At 49.2% G+C, this 20,657-nt stretch overlaps 1 protein-coding gene and 1 pseudogene across 1 annotated transcript in view; one reads left to right on the top strand and one right to left on the bottom strand.

The window, feature by feature from the left end:
- Nucleotides 1-10,705: 10,705 nt before the first annotated feature.
- LOC112414403 (methylosome protein 50 pseudogene) lies at nucleotides 10,706-20,585 on the bottom strand (annotated as a pseudogene).
- Nucleotides 20,512-20,657, top strand: part of SERINC2 (serine incorporator 2) — a 16,638-nt gene continuing 16,492 nt past the window's right edge. Inside the window, exon 1 of the mRNA XM_024766713.1 lies at nucleotides 20,512-20,622. Coding sequence (XP_024622481.1) covers nucleotides 20,584-20,622 — 39 coding nt within the window. The 5' untranslated portion in view covers nucleotides 20,512-20,583. The remainder of the gene's footprint in view (nucleotides 20,623-20,657) is intronic.

Here is a 20,657-nt window from a genome sequence, read left to right on the forward strand (position 1 = left end):
CGCGGGCTTAGTTGCTCCGCGGCATGTGGGATCTTCCCGGACCAGGGCTCAAACCCGTGTCCCCTACGTTGGCAGGTGGATCCTTAACCACTACGCCACCAGAGATGTCCCTTTGCTCCCTCTTGCTGCAGCATGAGTCCCAATAAAGCCTTGCCTGAATTTCTCTTATCTCTGGCCTCTTATCATTTCTATTGATGAAACAGTCCAGGAACCTGGGTCAGTAACACAACTGCATGTGACCTCACATACACACCCAGACACCTACTCACATAGCCCCGCCCCTTGACTGGTGACATAATTGGTGGGGCCCAGTGCAAAGTGGGCCCCTTGTTTAAAAATTATTAAGAATTTCAAGGTGATGACAGCAAGCATTAAACCAAGAGTGAGGCCCTTGTGAGTGCAGGGAAGCTGACCGCACCCCTAGACCCACCACCACTGAGGCACACGCTCCCTTCCCTCCAGAAACACACAACTAACTACACCAGCCCCTGGGTTCCTGGAGCCTCACACCCAGCCAGAGCCCCTCTCAGCTGGGCAGGTCCAGCTTCCCCTCATCTGGGGTGCGAGATCTCTCCCTCTTACTCAACAAAACTGCCCCCTTACACACACCACCCTGCCTGCTGGCTTGTGGGTGAATGATAGAGGAGAGGGCAATGCCAACTCCTCCACCCATTATGCGTGCCAGCCTGCAGGGACGCAGCTGACAGTGAAATGCCAATAATAATATACCTAACACTTGTTGAACATTTACCATGTGCTAGGCACTTCTAACACTTTATAAATATTAACTCATTTAATCCTCACAACTTTATGAGAGGTATTGTAAGTTATGGCCACTTTACAGATAAGGAGCCTGAGGCGCAGAAAAGTTGAGTCACCTGCCAGATCACACAGCTAGTAAGGGAACTGGGATTTGAACCCAGGCTGTCTGCTCCAGAGAGCCTTCTCTGTCGGTTGTTGCCATGGCGCTGGACCAGGAATGTATCAGGCACTGTGGACCCAGATCTCGCAGGGCCTCTTGTGAAATGAAGAAAAAAGCTGATTAATGCAGCTTCACCTTGACTGGGATCCATGGACAACCCCGGGAGTCCCAGGATGGTCAGCAGACTGCAGAAACACAGAAGATTGTCTTTATTACAGTCTTAATATTTAGAAGATATATGAGCTAGAGACATATTCATTTTTTATCTTTTCAGAAACAAAAATGTCATATATGTAATGAAGGCATTTTCACTGACAACTGTGTACATGGTTGGATCATGGACAGTCCACATGGTGGCCAGTTATCTAGAAGACTTTCTCACGAACTGGAATGAAGGGAAACCTGCCCTGTCAGCAAGTCCTGTTCATCCAACTGGCCTCCTTTAATATCATAGACCAGACTTCCCTGGTGGCACAGTGGTTAAGAATCTGCCTGCCAATGCAGGGGACATGGGTTCGATCTCTGGTCCGGGAAGATCCCACATGCCACGGAGCAACTAAGCCCGCGAGCCACAACTACTGAGCCTGCTCTCTAGAGCCCGCAAGCCGCAACTACTGAAGCCTGCATGCCACAACTAGGAGCCTGCGTGCCACAACTACCGAAGCCCATGCACCTAGAGCCTGTGCTCCACAACAAGAGAAGACTCTGCAATGAGAAGCCCGTGCACTGCCATGAAGACCCAATGCAGCCATAAATAAATAAATTTTTTAAAATGTAAAAAAAAAAAAATCTTAGACCTTCGGGAGAGTCTGCCCAGGGCATGCCCACCCTCCTTCTCTCAGAGTTGCCCCTCCCCACTCGATGTGATCCTTGAGGCCCGGTCTGAATCCTTGGTCCCGCTCCTCCACACCCCTGGCCATGACTGATTGGTCCAGGAATGTCTACCTGCTCCAAGCCGGCCAATCAGATCTTTTGTCTGGGGGTGGTGGATCTGCGTGTCAACCCACTGCGGCTGGTCTCTGACCTAAGAGCAGGTAAACTTGTTGACTGTAAACCAGCTGCCTTCACCTTCACTGCTGTTTTCACAAAAGAAAAGAGGAAGGAAGCTGTGTACAGGGGAAGGGAAGAATGAAGTAGTGACGAAGGGATATGTGGGGGGAGAGGGGAGCTGGCCCTCCCGCTGATGGCCACAATTGCTCTTCCTCCCCGGCATGCATCCCTAGGATAACTCCTGCTGTCATGTCAGTTAGCCTGAGAAATTGCTGTTCCTTGCAGTCCAATAACCTTATTTAAGTTTAAACTGGAAAACGGCAAAGAAAAGTACCACAAAGCCCCTGAATGTGTTGGTTTTATTGTCGTTGTTGAAAATGACAGATCCCAAAGCCATAGAGCTATCTGTGTCCTGGGAGTGTCCCCAATGCAAGCACGAGGTCATCTGTCTCTTTGTTTGGAAAATGCTTCCCACAGTGGAGAGGGCTTCCCCAAGACGAAATGACACCGAGTTCCCTTACCAAGTTTATGATTAATCTCTCTATCTGAAATTTTATTCCCTTTCTTGTCCCCTCTGACCTCGATCCTGTGCTAACTGAACACTCATCAACCAGAGTCAGATGACTAAACTTGCTGTTGTCAGTAACATCATTAATGTACTAAAATTGCTGCTGTAAGATATCATCATCAATGTACAAATTCAGGTTGTTTCTCCAGAAACACCTGGCTTCTCCAGAAACATCTGGTTGTTAGCCAGATGAGCTAACAGACCCCCACCACACGCCCACCCCAGCCATGGACTACCTGGCCAGATAATCGTAACCCAGAGACATCCTGACTTCTGAAACTATAATTAATTAAGAGATGTCACAGCACCGTCACTAGGCGATGATTAATCCCAGCCTCTTTGTTCTTCCCCTTTAAAAAAACCCCCGAAACTCAGAGACCAAGTTGGGGTGGATCTGAGGTTTATCTTCCACCCCCTTGCTTGACATCCTGCAATAAACCCTTACTTTGCTGCCAACTCCCGCTGTCGGAGTTGATCTTTCTGCACTGCCGGCACACGAGACCTTTGCCTGGTTTCAGAAATGTGCTTTGCAAAGGACTTTATCAAACTTGGGCTGTCCAATGGTGTGCCAGCAAATATTTGACAACTGGTTCCTCAGAAATCCAAATGTATACATTATATACATATGTGCATATATGTTTATTATAAATTTTACTGATAAAGTGGATGTGTAGAACACAATTTACAAATAACTGCACAATGTAGGAACTCTTGATTGTAGATCCCACATAGTCAATTGATTCTCCAGAAGGCTTTTGTTAATTTTTGCTGAACTCTTGCATGTCTAGTCAACCTATGGCTGCGATTCAATCCAAATTTGAAATGGAGTTGCATTCCAGTCTGCTGTACTAACTCTTTTCCCCATAAATTTTTTGTCATTAAATCTGATATGTGATCTGCTGTTACACTACCCACTTTCCTATAAATATATTCATTAAACGGAAACCTCTTTCAGCTTCAGCACTTTAGTTTACACTGTTAATATTTCATCCATCACTTTCTTTAACCTAGAAAGTCAACAAAACAGCAAATCAAGGCCCGGTTTGTGACTTTTGCCAATTCCCACCTTGGCCGACTTCAAGTTACCAACGTGATATCACAAAGCAGAGGTGGGAAGAGGTGTGTGGAAGTACATCATTCATTATTGCCAAAGTTCTCCTACTCAGTTACAATAGATGCAGATAACCTCGAGAGAATAGAGAATAATAAAATGTAGTAAAATCAGTAGGAAGTCGTGAGTTTTATCTTTATTTTAATATTTCCTTTTTTAATTGAAGTATAGTTGATTTACAAAGTTGTGTTAATTTCTGCTGTACAGCAAAGTGATTCAGTTATACATATATATACATTCTTTTTCATATTCTTTTCCATGATGATTTATACCAGCATATTGAATATAGTTCCCTATGCTATCCAGTAGGACCTTGTTGTTTATCCATGATTTAATATCTCAATTGTAAATTTCTACGATTTAATTTTTAATAATGACTGTTCAACAGCCTGAAATTGCAAAATTCCCCAAACTTTAGCAACTGGCTCCTGAAAGCTGGTGTGAGCCAGCTCTGGCGCACTGCTGGATTTGTCTCCATCCAAACGCACCCTATGGGACATTGTCAACAGAAGAGGCCCCATGACTGGAGAGTCTGTGGTGAAGCTGTTTGCCGTGGGAAAGTTTGACCTGGTTTGTGCCTTGGAGCAGAGGAAGAAACTTGAAACAGCGACTCTGTCAAATTCAAGGACACATCGATGCAGCCAGTTTGGCAGGGCCATTTTGATTCCTTCATATAAAAACATGAGATTTCTTTTTTTATTACTAAGTGCTCAACAGACATCCTTGACCCTTGACCTCAGCCCCTCTCTGCCTCCCCACTCTGTGTCTGAGACTCACCCCACTTATCACAGTCTGTAGATGCCTGTTTTCAACCCAGGCACCCAGAGGAGAAACCCTTTTTGTTTGTCAGATTTTTCAGTCTCCATCACAACTTGCTTTTCCCTCTTTCCCAGGGAAAAGCGGAACTTTCACTAAGATTGCTATCTTTGCATAGCCAATGTGACAGGAAAAATTGTTTAATTTTAGAAGAATTCAGTACCTGTTTTACTCATCCTCACCTTTCGAAACCCTCACATGTCACCTCCCTTCTGATATTTCATTTTCCAGCATTGCTATGGCTATGACTTGTTCAGCATTGCTATGGCCAATTGTACTTGTTCAGACGGGAGTGTGAATGTTTGTTTACTAATCAGTGCCCTTGACTAGGCTGTGAATTTTTCCTCAAGGGCAAGGGTTGTGTCTGTCTTGTATGCTATTGTGTGGCCAGTGGCCAGTGGCCAGTACAGGATCTGGCACTGAGGATTTTCTCACTAAATATGTCAAATTAAAACACCTGAATATATATTCAATGCTATGGGGCCTCTTATAAGCCCCTATAAGCTGGGAGGTCACACTCTGGTTTGGGGGTCATTCTGGTAGGTCCCCCTTTGGAGTCTGGCTACAACGTGCAGGGCCCTCTCAGGGCCCGTGATGTCTCTGCCATCACCACTGTCTCCATCCTTTCTCCTGTTCCAGCCTGGGGAGGGCTTTAGTCTGCTGAACAGTTTCTCTTGCATGGGAAACAGGAGAGTAGGAAAAGGGCAAAATATCAGGAGAAAACAAACAGATCAATACATATTTCTGGAGTGGCTTTTATGTACCAAGCACTGTTCTAGGCCCTGGGGTTGCAGCTATGAGCAAGCAGTTTCTTCTCTGAAGGGGAGCTGGGGTGGGCAGACAGTGATGGTCACAATGGCTACCCTTTATGGAGCCTTACTATGTGCCTGTGTCATCTCATTTACTCCTTCCAACAACATAATGACATGTGTTGCTATTATCCCCATTTTATAGGTGAGGAAATAGAGGCACAGAGAGGTTCAGTAACTTGCACCAGCTAGTAGATAATCAGGGTAGGATTCTGAGCCAGGCAGTCTGAAAGTTAAAGAAGGTCATGGGGTAGAGAAGGGCTGGCCGTGCATCCAGCTGGGGAGGACACTTCTAGTGTTCCTGAGTGAGGAGGTGGTGTTTGAGCTGGGGGCCGCCTGATGATAAGAGGCAGACATGCCTGGATATGGGGAATGAACATTCCAGGCAGAGAGAAGAGCAAGTGCAAAGGTGAGATGCACTTGCTTGAGATGTGAGAATGAACCTGACTTATCAAGGGCTGGAAGGAAAGCCACTGTGGCTGGGAGGTCAGGAGTAAAGGAGAGAAAGTAGCAGGGGGTGAGGGGCGAAGTAGATGGACCCAGATTGGCAACATTAAACTCCGTGGAGCAGGGAGGTTGCAGACATCTGGGCTGCTTCCCTTGTGCTGGGCAAGGCCAAGCCCTATGCCCATAAGCCCCAAGAGGTCATTATCTCCTGCCCCTGGAGGCAGCTGGGGCACCCATGGCTGGGGCCTATTCTAACCTCTCTTTGGTCCTGGGACCCTGAGGACTATCCAGCTGCCACGGGGAAGGGGGCCAAGGGTGGGCTGGGGTGGAGGGCCTGGGGCCCAGAGAAGACATTTCTGATGGGGCACCAGGCAGGAGGTGTTGACCCCTGGGTCAGAGACCTGAGGTCTGTCCCAGTGGTGGCAAAGGCATTTTGATTGGAGTCATTAAGATCGCTCAGCCTTGGTGGTCTGGACTTGAGCCAAACTGTCCTCATTGGCTCCCCTTGACTTCCTGGACTGACCTCTCTCACCACCCAATGACACGAGAGACCCCTCTGGGGGCACTAATTAGCACCCCCTCTTCTGGATTCCAGGGCTTTCTCCCTGCCCCCATTCAGGGAAAGAGCTCCCTTTGGGGACCAGCCATTGCCTCTGCCCCCCACACGCACCTTCCCCCACATCCTGGGGGTTCAGCTGAGGCCAGTGCAACCACATTTCCCAGGGCCTCCTTGTCCTTCCTGCCTACGGGGAATTTTCACCCATGTCCCCTCTACTGGGAATGTTCTTTCAACTTCTGTTTACACTGAAAATTCCTCCTACCTTCTTCCTCAAGGTATAACAGGTGAATTTCTTCCATCCTTCCTTCCTTCCTTCTTTCCTTCCTTCCTTCCTCCCTTCCTTCCTTCCTGTGTTCCTTTCCTCCCTCCCTCCTTCCTTCCTTCAAATTTATTTTTGGCTGCGTTGGATCTTCGTTGCTGCACGCGGGCTTTCTCTCAGTGCGGCGAGTGGGGGCTACTCTTCATTGTGGTGTGTGGGCTTCTCACTGCGGTGATTTCTCTTGCTGTGGAGCATGGGCTCTAGGTGCACGGGATCCAGCAGCTGCAGCACACAGGCTCAGTAGTTGTGGCTCGTGGGCTTAGTTGCTCTGCGGCACGTGGGATCTTCCCAGACGAGGGATCGAACCCGTGTGCCCTGCCTTAGCAGGCAGATTCTCAACCACTGCACCACCAGGGAAGCCCTCATTCATTCATTTTATTCATACATTTTAGGCATTCATTTATTCAGCTTCCACCAGGCACTGGGGGCACAGAGGGGCACAGACAGATTCTGAGGTCAAGGAGTGTATTAACCTGTGTGAGAGGCAGAAGGTAAACAAGCAGGACAGGTTACATACATAATGGACGGGCCCCAGTGCAGAATAAAAATGTGAGACCCGTTGTTAAAAAATCATTAAGAATTTCAAAACGGTGACAGCAGAGCATTAAACCAATCAAAGGGTGCTTCCTAACTAAGGAGCCCTTCTGCAGAGTTCGTGTCCCCAGGAAGCTGGTCCTGTGAACAAACGATTCCATCAGACATGTGGTGGTGAGCCTGGAAGTCATCCAGAGGGAGGGGATGTCCACAAACTGCCAAAAGCAGGAGAGAGATGGAAGGACTCTTTTTGGAAACTGCACGTTGTCCGGACGTGAAAAGGGGCCAGAGGAACAGGCAGGGTCCGATGTAAGAGAGTGAGTCTTTATTCTGTGGGCAGTGCAGAGCCACTTAAAGTTCTAAACAAGGGTGTGATCAGATTCTTCTTCTGAAAAGATTATTCTGGAAACAAATAAGAAATACAAATAAAAATATATGAAAAATAATAATACATATAAATGATACAAAAAATAAACGTGAAAAAATTTCCACTTCACTAGTAATCAAACAAATCGAAAGTAATGTTTTTAACTTTTTTTTTTTTTTTTTGCCACACTGTGTAGCTTGCGGGATCTTAGTTCTCCGACCAGGGATCAAACCCGTGCCCCCTGCAGTGGGAGTGCAGAGTCTTAACCACTGGACCACCAGGGAAGTCCCCAAAGTAAATTTTTTTTATTATCAAAAAGTGTTGTTTACAATATCAAAACTTTGGAAATGACTTTAACCCACACAGATCAGGCTGGTGCCCTTGTCCTCACAGCTCCCGAGAGGTCTGTTGGGGTTCTCCGGGGCACATGACTGACATGGGAGACATTCCAAGGGGGTCGACTTTATTTGGTGATAAGTAATTTCAAACCTAATTTTTGTGTTCAAACAAACATGACAATCACACCACATGGCCACAATAAAAAATATAGACAATGACAAGTGTTGACAAGGATGTGAAGCCGTTGGAACCCTCACCCATTGCTGATAGGAGTGGAAAAGGGTGCAGCAACTTTGGAAGGCAGTTTGGCAGTTTTCAAAATGCTCAACAGAGCTACCATATGACCCAGCAATTCAACTCCTAGGTAGTACTCAAGAGAAATAAAAACATATGTCCACACAAAAACTTGTTTATCAATGTTCATGGCAGCATCATTCGTAAGAGCCCCAAAGTGGAAGCAATACAAATGTCTGTCAGCTGTTGAGCAAATAGAATTTTTAAAAATGCTTTATTCGTATAATGTAATGTTATTTGGCAATAAAAAAGAATGAAGTGCTGATACATGCTATGATATGGATGAACCTTAAAAACATTATGTTAAGTGAAAGAAGACTGTTATACAAGAGGCCACGTAATTCCGTTATTTGAAATGTCCAGAACAGATAAATTTATAGAGACAGAAAGTAGATCAGTAGTTGTCAGGGGCTGTGGGGAGAGAGGAATGGGAAGTGACTGCTTAACGGGTACAATATTTCTTTTTGGGGTGCTGAAAATGTTCTGGAATTAGATAGTGGTGGCGATCACACAACCTTGTGATTGTTCTAAAACCCAGTGAAATGTACACTTTAAAACAAATGGATTTTATGGTATGTGGAATATCTTTCAATAAAGCTGTTTTGTTTTTTGAGAAGAAATCATGAATACAGTGGAGCAAAGAATTAGGGTGACCAGCTGTCCCAGTCTGCCCAAGACTAAAATCAGAAAAGTCCCAGGCAAAACAGGGTAAGTTAGTCACTCTGCATGGAATGCAAACTTTACATTTATTTGAATGATCAAATGTGAGAATTTAAAGAAATTTCCTGGTTATATGAGAGGTAAAGCAGGGGGAAAGCTTAAGGAGCAATGACCTAAATGTCCAACAACAGGAGGTAGTTAAATTCATCCATTCATTTATTCATTCCCCACTAGAATGTAAGCTCCACAGGGGCAAGGGTTTTTGTCTGTTTTATTCACTGCTGTACTCTGAGGGCCTAGGACTCTGCCTGGCACACAGTCCATGAATGTTTGGTGAGGGGAGCTGTATGCTAGGTGCCAGGGGTGCATTAGTTCCTCCTGTCCTAGGGCTTAAACTGCCTCGTGGCTAGTTTAATAAGCAGACAAACAAGACACTAGTGAACAGATGAGGGAATAGATAATTTCGGATAGTGATATATGTCATGAAGAAAATAAAGTGATCGAGTGGATCACTTTAGGCTGAGTGGTCCCAGGAGCCTTGCTAAGAAGGTGACTTCTGAGGAGGGGGACACCCACTGACAGAGCCACTCTCAATGGTGTTAAGAAAACATCTTTTCTTCCTTTTTTTAAAACAATGAATCAACTTCTTATTTCACTGACTGGTACTTCTGATTCTCTATCTGATGCCGCATTTAAAATCTTCAGAGTCCCCCAAAACAGCATTCAGTCTTCTTATATCCAGAGACAGGGGCCCAGAGGCAAAAAAGCTCAGGCCCCAGGCTGTTTTCAGGTGGGACAATGGCAGACATTCCTGTGCAAGTCTGTGTCAGTTTTTAACTGAAATGCCATTAAGCTCTCCATCCTGAAACTTTTTTCTATGGCGTCTGTGGCAGAAATACACTCATCTCTCATATACATAATTCCATGGGGGTGTGGGGTGGGCATTACACAGGTGCCAGCCAAACTTCTTATTCAGCCAGAAAGTGGACTTCTGGCTCAGTTTAATAGCAAGGAGATGAGCAAAACTGTGGTGAGTGTGCTGGCTCTTCCTCAAGGTGAGCTGGGCTGGATGTGAACGGAAGCACATGATAAAGGTGAATTAAGCTCTATAAAAAAATTAAGTTGCTCCTATCCCTATGAGCAGTCTATGAGCTGCTTCCAAGAATCCAGGGATGCCCACATCCCATACCTCATCCAGACAAGGCCAATTCCTCACGCACAGCTACATGGGAAGCATAAAAACCTTTTGTTGGACTTCCCTGGTGGTCCAGTGGTTGAGACTCCTCACTTCTAATGCAGGGGTCGTGGGTTTGATCCCTGGACAGGGAACTAAGATCCCACATGCTGCAGGGCGTGGCCAAATAACCCCAAAAAACAAAACAAAACAAAATCTCTCAAATAACGTCTTGCTTTAAAAAAAAAAATCTCCTGTACTGCTGAACCAGTTTGCAAGGCAGAAATACAGACACAGATGTAGAGAACAAATGTATGGACACCAAGGGGGGAAAACGGGGGTGGGGTGGGGTGGAGTGGTGGTGGTAGTGGTGGTGGGAAGAACTGGGAGACTGGGATTGACATATATGAACTAATATGCATAAAATAGAGAACTAATAAGAATCTGCTGTATTAAAAAAATAAAATTAAAAAAAAAAGGAAAACAACCTTTTTCTTTAAAAACAAAATCTTTTATTAACATTGTGGGGTGGGGATTGGGTCTAGGGAAAGATGTGGGATGGCTTTTTTATTCCCCCTGCCAGCAACAGCTATGTATCTACACACACACTCAGACACACATACATATCCATGTTCAAGGAAGTTTTTCTTCCCTGATGACAGGACCCCAGAATCCAGCCTGCCCCAGGCTGAGAGACAGTGCCTATTAACTGCACAGGTCTGACGTATCAACGTACTGTATAAGGCTCCTGTGTTTTCTCACAGACTGAGAGGGCAGGGGCAAAGGGAGTGGATACTCACGGGGGGGTTGCTTTTTGTCTGAAATCCAACCTACTTGGCAACACTCTTAGGACCAGGCTCTGGGAGAGGTTCTGTGGGCACGATATGGTGGGTGACCTGACGGTCCCAGCCCACTGGGGTAAGAAGGGAATGATTTTGCAGGGACAGAGTAGTATCTCTCACAGTCTCTGTGGGCTCAGCTTCTACACCCCTCAGCAATGCCTGAGTCCAGCACAGCAAGTGAGCCGTCTTCACTGACAGAGGCCGGAAGGGAGCGCTGTGTGGGGAGAACACCAGCCCAGTGAAACACTGGGAGCGCACAGCTGAGCTGAGGGCACAGCTTGCACTCTTTGTGCCCACAAGGGAGACAGTCCATTCTCATCACCGAAGACAAAGACTGTACTCCACTGAGGATGCCAAGGCTGGGAGGTAGGAAGGTAGTCAGAGGCACTGCAGCCCACCTGTGATGCTGGCTTGGGGCAGTGGATATCCCACAGTGAAATTCTACTGTCCTCAGTGCACGAAAGAAACACGGAGTCCTTGTGTAGAGAGGCAGCAACACAGGTGACCTGCCCAGAGTGAGCTCGGTATGAATTCGGAATCATCTACCGAGCAAGGTCCCAAACCTTGATGCAGAAGTCTTTGCTACCACCAACCGCTGTGTGCCAGAGCTTGGGACGCTGCAGACACGATGTCATGGTGCTCATACTTGCAGAACTTGCTGTCAATGAGTGTCTCATTCTCATCCAGCTCCCACAATTCAACAGCGCCTGAATTGGAAGCCATTAGGATACCTCTGTCCCCTACCCAAGTGAGGTCAGCCACTCCAGCCTCCATCTGGACTCCAGCGGAGCAGAAATCTTCCTTGCGGACAGCACAATGGTCCCTAAAAAGCCAGAGGGAGCCAGCCCAGCAGAGGCCACTCAAGCTGGAAGCCGTTAGCAGGAATGCCCCGATACCACACCGCCTCCAACTGATGCTCCATACAGGTGGGCCCATCAGGGGGATGGTTCCCCGCTGCCAGGGGCACAAGTTGGGGGTGGGGTTTCCTTCCAAATCTCCATGGTTCCAACTCCAACCTGGCCCCAAACTGGACGCCCGCCAGAGATTCAGCTCTGCCAACCCCCACGTGGTCCCTCCTCAGGAAAACATCTTAATGGCCAGGAAAACGTTCATGGTGAAGTGGTACCCTTACGTTCATAGCAGCACTATTCACAGTAGCCAAGACATGGAAACAACCTAAATGTCCATCAACAGATGAATGAATAAAGATGTTGGTACGTCTATACGATGGAATACTACTCAGCCATAAAAAGTATGAAATAATGCCATTTACAGCAACATGGATTCAACTAGAGATTATCATACTAAGCAAAGGAGCTCAGAAAGAGAAACACAAATTCCATATGTTATCACTTATATGTGGAATCTAAAATATGGCACAAATGAACCTATCTGTGAAACAGAAACAGACTCACAGACATAGAGAACAGACTTGTGGTTGCCAAGGGGGAGCGGGGTGGGGGAGGGATGGAGTGGGAGTTTGGGACTAGCAGATGCAAACTATTATATATAGAATAGATACACAACAAGGTTCTACTGTTCAGCACAGGGAACTATATTCAATATCCTTTGATAAACTATAATGGAAAAGAATATGAAAAAGAATGTATATATATGTATAACTGAATCACTGCTGTACAGCAGAAATTAACACAACATTGTAAATCAACTATAATTCAATAAAATAAATTTTTAAAAAAGAATAAGATATATTAAAGCACGTTGAGGGTGGGAAGTCACGGGTGATTTCTTTTTACCTTTTTAAAGCATTCTTGTATTTCCTCAACGCCCTGCCTGACGCAAAAATCTGGGGGATTGGATCCTGGGGTGAACCAGACAAATGAGGTCCCTGCTCTCATGGAACAGGTATATTTTATAACTGGGAGAAACAAAACCCAGAGTAAAGGAGTAACGTTATTTTTTTAAAAGATTGAAGAAATTGCACTGGTAGGTGTGCCAAAGAGCCAGCTGGAATCTGGAGTCCAGGTTAGGAGGTGGTTGCAGCAGCTGTGCAGCCCGGGATGAGAGCGGAGCTTGCTGGGGAAGGAACAGAAAGTCAGGGAGCACCTCTCAACAGTCACCCATTGTGTGCATGGGTGTAAGCCCTTTCCCCTGTCTCAGCCTCAGTTTCCCCATCTGTTAAATAAGAGGAGACACTAGAGGTGTTTCTTGTTTATAAAAGATTTATTTATTTATTTATTTATGGCTGCATTGGGTCTTCATTGCTGCACGCGGGCTTTCTTTGCAGTTGCGATGAGCAGGGGCTACACTTCGTTGGGGGTGCGCAGGCTTCTCACTGCTGTGGCTTCTCTTGTTGCGGAGCTCTAGCCGTGCGGGCTTCTGTAGTTGCGGCAAGCAGGCTCAGTAGTTGTGGCACGCGGGCTCAGTAGTTGTGGCTCGTGGGCTCTAGAGCACGGGCTCAGTAGTTGTGGTGCACGGGCTTAGTTGCTCCGCGGCATGTGGGATCTTCCTGGACCAGGGCTCAAACCCCTGTCCCCATTAGGTAGTTGTGAGTTTCCTTCAGCTCCAACATTGCAGGATTCTCAATTCCAAGTGGCTGTCCACCCTGGGGCTGATTGCTGCCTGGTGGGTTGGGGACCCCCGCTTCAAGCTGACTTTCCCTCCTGCTCGTGTCACCAGGCAGCCAGGGGAGGGCCCCGGGGGATGAGAGGCTTTGGCTAAATACCTGCTGCCTTCTCTCTGGAGCTTCAGGAGCCAGGTCAGGGCCTGGCACAGGGCAGGGGAGGGGAGCTAATGATGGCCTGTCAGAGGCTTTGTCATCCAGATGAAACTGACCCTTCTCCCGGCCCCTGCTCCCAGGCCAGCCTGATTGCAGGGAGCCCTATTCTTCCCCTCCTCGGGGCCAGGCCTGGCCTCGAAGCAGCCTCTGCATGCCCAGCTGCTCTGGAGCAGCTGCAGAGATAGGTCAGCTGAGGAATCTGGGGTAGCAGCTGCCAAAATGCACTGGCTTTGGGGCAGAACAACAGATACAACGCATGGTGAAGCCAGCAGGCTTATGCAGTGGTTCTCATCTGGGGGTGACTAGTAATAAGAGCCACTGTTGCCTGAAGTTTTACTAGGTTCATCAGGTACCAAGCACTGGACATGAATTATTTCATTTAATCTCACACAGCCCTAGGAGGTTGGTACTGTTAACCCCATTTTACAGAGGAGCAAGCTGAGGCTTGGGGAGCCTTACACAGCTGGTAAGCAGCCCAGCCTTGTTCGGTGATGAAGCCTGATCTCTTATCCCCTGGTTCTGCAATTGGGTGGAAATTTCTTTGGCGAGTTCCTTGGTGGAGGGCAGATGAGGGGGCTGAGTGGATGGAGGTCTATTTGCCTTCCCTGCACCAACAAAGGGCAGCAACTCTTGTAGCTGCTCAGGGTTCTGCTTCCAAACATGTGAACTACTGCTGTAGTTCACCTTATTTGTTTTACAGGTGGAGAAACTGAAGCCCTGGGAGGGACAGGAAACTGTCCAGGTTCACTCCAACAGGGTCTATGGCAGAGCTGGGATTAGAACCTGAGTCCAGCCTCCCAGCCATGCTCTGTTTTTGGTGCCCACGTGGCCTGCTGGAACTTGTATGTGACCCACACAGGAAGGAGGGCACTCTGGGGCCTCACCTGCTGGGTCTGCTGGGCCTGGACCCCCACCCTTCCTTACAGAAGGAGGGAGATGCAGAGGTGGACGGCAGTGGTGCAGAGAATAGCATGCAGGCTGGAGCTCAGTTCTGATGCTGCTGCTACCTTGCTGTGTGGCCTGGGTAGCTCTGCTCTCTCCAGGCCTCAGTTTCCCCTTCTGTACAATGGGGGTTGCTGACAGTTTGGACCAACAGGCACCGAGCAGGGGAGGAAGAGTGGTTAGTCAGGAGGAGAGGAAGGGAGGAGAGGAAGGGAGTGTATGGAGAGAAAGGGAGGAGCCACGGGGCCGCAGGACACCCTGCCTTACCCTGCTGTCCTGGGGAAACACCCCAGGTTCCGCCGCCCACACTCCACAGCTGGCTAGGGGACGCCGCTTGGCCTGAGAGTGTCCAAGCCTTGGATGAGAGAGTTCTTGGTCCCCTAGACTGCCATGGGGCCGGTGGCTTCCTTTCTTCAGCCCCAAGACATTCCCTCGCCCTGAGAACGGTGCTGGCCTCATGGGGACCTAGAGGAGGCTGAGTTCCTGGGTGGGCACTCCCATGGGTGTCAGCCTCACCCAGCCACGTGTGCTTGCATCCCCACAGTGCGTGTACGTGCAAACCCACCTGCACGTCTCACACAGCAGGGACTCTCACAGGCCAAGAGAGGCCCAAACCAGTTCTTATTTTTGAGGCTCCCAATAATTTAAAAATGAAGACATGCCGAAACAGTCTGGCCACAACTGTGGTGTGTTTAACATACTTTTATTTAATAAATTAACATCTTTAACATGCGCACACACACTCACAAATCCAATGCAATTGAGAGATTCATAAGATCATTGCAGGAATTACAAATGATATGAGTTCACAGTGCTGTGTGGTCTGGTGACGGGATATAGTTTAAAATTGTATGATGAGCGTCCCGTTCTTTCCATCTTGCGCGTGATTCCCTGGGACTAGACATCCAGCCTCCTTTGAGTGTACATTGTTTTCTAACATTTTATTATGAAAAATGTCAAGCATCCAGAAAGGTTGAAACAATTGTACACGGAACACCCATATCCTTATCATCTGGAATCTACGAGGAACATCTTGCAATATTTGCTTCAACTCATATCCATCCCTTTTTCCATTCATCCATCCAAATCCATCCAAATCCATCCTTTCATCTCTCTATCCCTCCACCTGTCCGTTTTTTTTTTTTTTTTTTTTCGTTTTAGAGCACAGGCTCCAGACGCACAGGCTCAGCAGCCATGGCTCACGGGCCCAGCCGCTCCGCGGCACGTGGGATCTTCCCAGACTGGGGCACGAACCCGTGTCCCCTGCATCGGCAGGCGGACTCTCAACCGCTGCGCCACCAGGGAAGCCTCCATCTGTTTTTTGATGCATTTTTGAGGCTCATGAATGTGAGGACTCAGTCAAATGACACTCTTTTCCCGCCTCCTTCTCCCTGACAGTAACAGGCCTTGCTGCACTCACACTCACACACCCCCCCCGCCACAAGTAAAACCCTCACCGGCTCACACCTCACATGATTCACCCATGTTCTCCAATTCATGCATGTCCTCTCCTTACACATATTGACATGAATTCACATATGCAAACATCACACATAATCACCTGTGCACACACACACGTAAAGACACACACACACACACACAGTGCCACATGTGCATTTGTGGCAGACTTTTGATATCTGTAAAAGGAGCATCCAGAGACCTAGAATCCTCAGACCTGTGACCCTCGGGTAGTCCGTGCCAGGCCCTGGTTTACTCTTCCAGCCTTTGCTTCCGGCAAGTGTCAGGGGCTCCCCTGCAGCTCCCCGCCCCACATGTCTCACCTTTTCCACTTTTCCCACAGTCTTCTCCCTCACCTCCCAGCCACATCCCACAGAGAAAACCTCCCACAAAAGTTCCTTCTGGAGTGTTAACCACATCTGGGTACAAAGCCCACCAGACTGCCGCTCCAGGAGGGCAGGGACAGTGTTGGCTTGTTCACACCACATCCCCGGCACATGGCACCCAGCAGGCCCTGTGGTCGGTTGATAAAGGAACAAAAGCGGCAGAGTTTTGCATCCCCTGGGCAGCCTCAGGGGCATACGCGTCACACATGCTCACCGCCATGCACACACGACACATTCTGCACGCATCCGTGCTCACATGTACATCGTGTGTCTGCGTTCATGCACATACCTGTCTGCCTGTCTCCATATTCTCCAGATGGAGTCAATTCCAGGACCTGAGTCCTTTCCTAAAGCCTTGGTCGCCTAAGACACATCTGCTGGAGTGTGAGGTCCAGATGTGGCCCCCTGACCGTGCGCTCCCGAGCTTGGCCCTGTGTATCTGCATGGCAGAGGTTAAGAGTACCAGCTCTGGGCTTCCCTGGTGGCGCAGTGGTTGGGAGTCCGCCTGCCGATGCAGGGGACACAGGTTCGTGCCCCAGTCCGGGAAGATCCCACATGCCGCAGAGCGGCTGGGCCCATGAGCCATGGCCGCTGAGCCTGCGCGTCCGGAGCCTGTGCTCCGCAACGGGAGAGACCACAACAGTGAGAGGCCCGCGTACCACAAAAAAAAAAAAACAAAAAAATGAGTACCAGCTCTGAGAATTCCCTGGTGGTCCAGTGGTTAGGACTCCACGCTTCCACTGCCGGGGCCCTGGTTCAATCCCTGGTCGGGAAACTAAGATCCCCCAAGCCGCATGGCGCGGCCAAAAAAAAAAAAAAGAGTACCAGCTCTGGAGTCCGACAAAACCTGGGTTCCATCCTTGCTCTGCTTGTAATCACTTTATATGTTTCACGTGTGACTTACATGAGTGCTACTTCTTGGAGCATGGATTTCCTTATCTGTTAAATGGGAAAATAGTTCCCATCTTAAAAGCGTCTTATAGGAGATGCTCTTAGCAGGGTGTCTGGCGTGTTGTAAGCACTTAAAAATGGTTGCTGTGGATATCATTATTGTTGTTACTTCAGGCCTTTGCCTCAAACTCCCATGCACCCTTTGGGAGGGAGGGCAGCCTTGGTGGGGGGCTGTGTATGGGTGGATGGTGTCTCGTGAATGCCTCTCCCCAGAAGCTCCCCCAATCCCAAGCCCTTATTATCCCACATGCATATTCATAAGGGATAGCTCCAGCCCTGCTCTGTAAATGGGTCAGAAGAAGGAAGTGGAGGTCAGGGCAGAGAGTGAGGCTCAGGGGACAGGAGGCTCAAAGCCAGAGGGCATCTGAGTCCTCAGGGACAGGAGGATGGTAAGAGGGATGGGCAAGGATGGGTGGGGGATACTGCGGGCCATGGGGGAGTTTGAGCAGGGGATTGTCCCCATATTACAGATTTGAAAACTGAGGCCCAATGAGATCAGATTAGAGAACCCTTGGGCTGAGTGGCCCAAGAAGCCAGGTCCTGCTTCCTTTGGGATCTGGAGAGTTGAGCATCTGTCTGGGCTGGGTGATGGGCACAGGGGGTTGGACCAATTGACCCCTGTAGGTTTCTCTCAATGGGTGTAGTTTACATGGCAATACACGGTTGGAAGAGCTGTGGTGATCCTGAATCCCAACCCTCCACTGAGGCTCCAAGAGGATGGGTGACTTGCCAGGATCACACAGCTGCTGACAGTAATCTTGCCTTTGGAGGTGTGAGAGATAGAATGATTCTGGTCCCTTGCAAGAGATTCAAGACTGGGAGAAAAGTGGGTGGGCTTGTCAGGATACCAAGGAATGAAGCTTCTTTATCCACCTCCTCATTTCATCTCCTCACTACTCCCGTGAGACAGCTGGAGCAAAAACGATGATCTCCATTTTACAGATGAGAAGCACGAGTCTGGAAGAGGAGGAAGCACCAGGAGAAGGCTGCAGAGTGAGTTGTCTGCAGGGGGTCTGCCCCTCTGTGCAGGGCGATGTGGGGATGTGAGAGCCCAGCTCGCCTCCATCTTGGGCGGGGTGAGGCCAGGACAAGGCAGCACATCACCCCCCTCTGGAAAATTTCAATCTAAAAAATCAGAGGGGGCTGTTTCTCTACACTTGCAGGTATATTAATCCCTCCCTCCTTTCAGATAATTGCCCGTTTCCTAGAATGCTTTCTGGATGCTTGGAACTGCTCTGTGAGGTTAAGTAAGATAACCACTCCCATTTCGGGGTAAGGGGTGGAAGTAAGAGAGGAGACGTGATCTTCTGGGTGGCAGAGGGTGTGAGAGGCAGTGACAGAACAAGAGTCTCAGCGAAGTCGTGGGTGTTTTCTACTGGACCAGTCCATGGACAGGGACGGGTTGAGGGATGGAAAATTCGGCTCTTGGGGTAGCAGTGTCAAGAGGAACTGACCCTGGGGTGGGTGGCCGTGAGAAGGGCTCACTTCAGACTGCTAGGTGGCAGATTGAGGACACTGGCCTTGTGGTAAACGTTCAGGCATTCATTCATTCAGGAAGCATCCACTGCCTTAGTGTGCCAGGCCCTGTGCTGTGCCCAGGGCAGGGGAGGGACCGGCCAGAGGTGAATCAGACAGTCCTTGGGTGGCTCAAAGTCTCCTGAGGGTCTCTGCCTAGGACTGAAGACATTATTGGACAGAAAAAGAGGCTGACTGGGTATTGTCACCTCTGCTTTCAAACAGAGGCAGTGAGATATCGGGGACAGGCCTTGGGTTCTGAGATCAGGGCCAGATTGGGTGGTCTTCTAGCTCTGCCCTTCTGAGTTGTGTGGCTTTGAGCAGCAATAATAACTAAGCACAATAGTCATAGCTGATGTTTATTCAGTGCTCAGTTTACGTCTAGCACGTCACTTTACTTCTTTGAACCTGTTTCCTCATCTGTAAAATGGAATGGAGTAGGAGTTAGTCTACTTCTCAGGGTTACTATAGGGCTTGAATGGGACCATGTAGGTGAAAGAGTTTGGTATAAGCTTGAGCTGTGTGGTAACTTTAGCTATTTGTGGGGCTGTAAAGGGGTCCCGTGTTGTAGAAACACAGGGAAGCAGGAGGATATTTATTCCTAATGGAGCCAGGTAGTGGTTTTGGGGGAAGGGTGGTTCTCTTCACCAAAAAGATATGCGATTGTGAGCAAGGCTTTGAAGGGTAGAGAGGGGGATAAAGAGAAGGACTTTCCAGGGAGAGGGTATCTTGTGTGCAAAAGTGTGGAGGAGGGAAAGTGTAGGGTATGTTTGCGGAACAGTCCTGGTACAATGAATGGCTAAGCCTGGCGCCCCGTGAATCACCAAGGATGCAGTCAGGTAGGATCTTTGGCCCTGGGGCCAGCTTTGAGGCAAGCAGATTTCCTTCCCTAACATTATCCCATCTACGGCTGAGTGAGGAGCGGGCTGGAGGGTGAACCGAGAGTGATTACAGAGCCCTGCTTCTGGGTCTCTCCCACTTACCTCTAGGGGACGGTCTGGCAGGAATGTGACCCACCCACCCCTTCTGACCTCCTTAGCTGGGGGTCAGGTTCGGGCATCCCTGGAGCGATGAGCCGGGTGGCTCTGGGGAGCATGTGGCCCAAGACAGGAGTCAGTAGAGCTTAAAGAACAGGTGGATGGAGGGGAGGGAGGACAGACGACAGACGAGAGAGGGGGAGGACAGACGAGAGAGGGGGAGGACAGACGAAAGAGGGGGAGGACAGACGAGAGAGTGCGAGGCGGGGTCTTAGGAGTAACAGGCACAGGGAGCTCACACTTGGCAAGCATCTCCTATGTGTTGTACCAGCCCTTTGAGGTAGGTATCCTCACTTTACAGATGGGGAAACTGAGGCTCAGAGAAGTGAAGTGACTTGCCCATTTCTTTGTCCAGTCATTCATCATTCAACGCTTATGTATTGGGCAGAGGCTCCGTGTCAAGCGCCGAGGAGTCAGGGGTGACCATCTCTTGGCTTCTGTCCCCTGCGGTGGGGGTCCGGGGGAAGTGTTGTGAGGTCGCATCGCGGCCTCGTCGGCACTCGAACCCAGGTCTCACTATTTCCAAACCATCACTTTGGATCCGGACACGAGCCCCGTTGCACGGCTCGCGCGGCCACTGGAATCCCCGGTACCTCCACTTTCCCTAGGGTCCCACCTGCCGCACCTGGCCCAGGTGAGTCCCGGGAGGTCCTGAGCGCCGCCGGAAGGCGGCGAGCGGTTCCGGCAGGTAGGGCGGGGCGGGGCCGGGGCGGGACTGAGGGCGGGGCGAGCCCGCGACGCCAGGAGCCCGACCGGATTCCGCGCGCTTCTGCCCGCGCCCTGCGCCCCGCGCCGCCGCCGACATGGGGGCCTGTCTGGGCGTCTGCTCCCTGCTCAGCTGCGTGAGTCCCGCCCCCGGCGCCCGCCCCCGCCGCCT

The sequence above is a fragment of the Neophocaena asiaeorientalis genome, unplaced genomic scaffold (assembly GCF_003031525.2).
Source record: "Neophocaena asiaeorientalis asiaeorientalis breed wild unplaced genomic scaffold, Neophocaena_asiaeorientalis_V1.1 scaffold79, whole genome shotgun sequence".
NCBI lineage: Eukaryota > Metazoa > Chordata > Mammalia > Artiodactyla > Phocoenidae > Neophocaena > Neophocaena asiaeorientalis.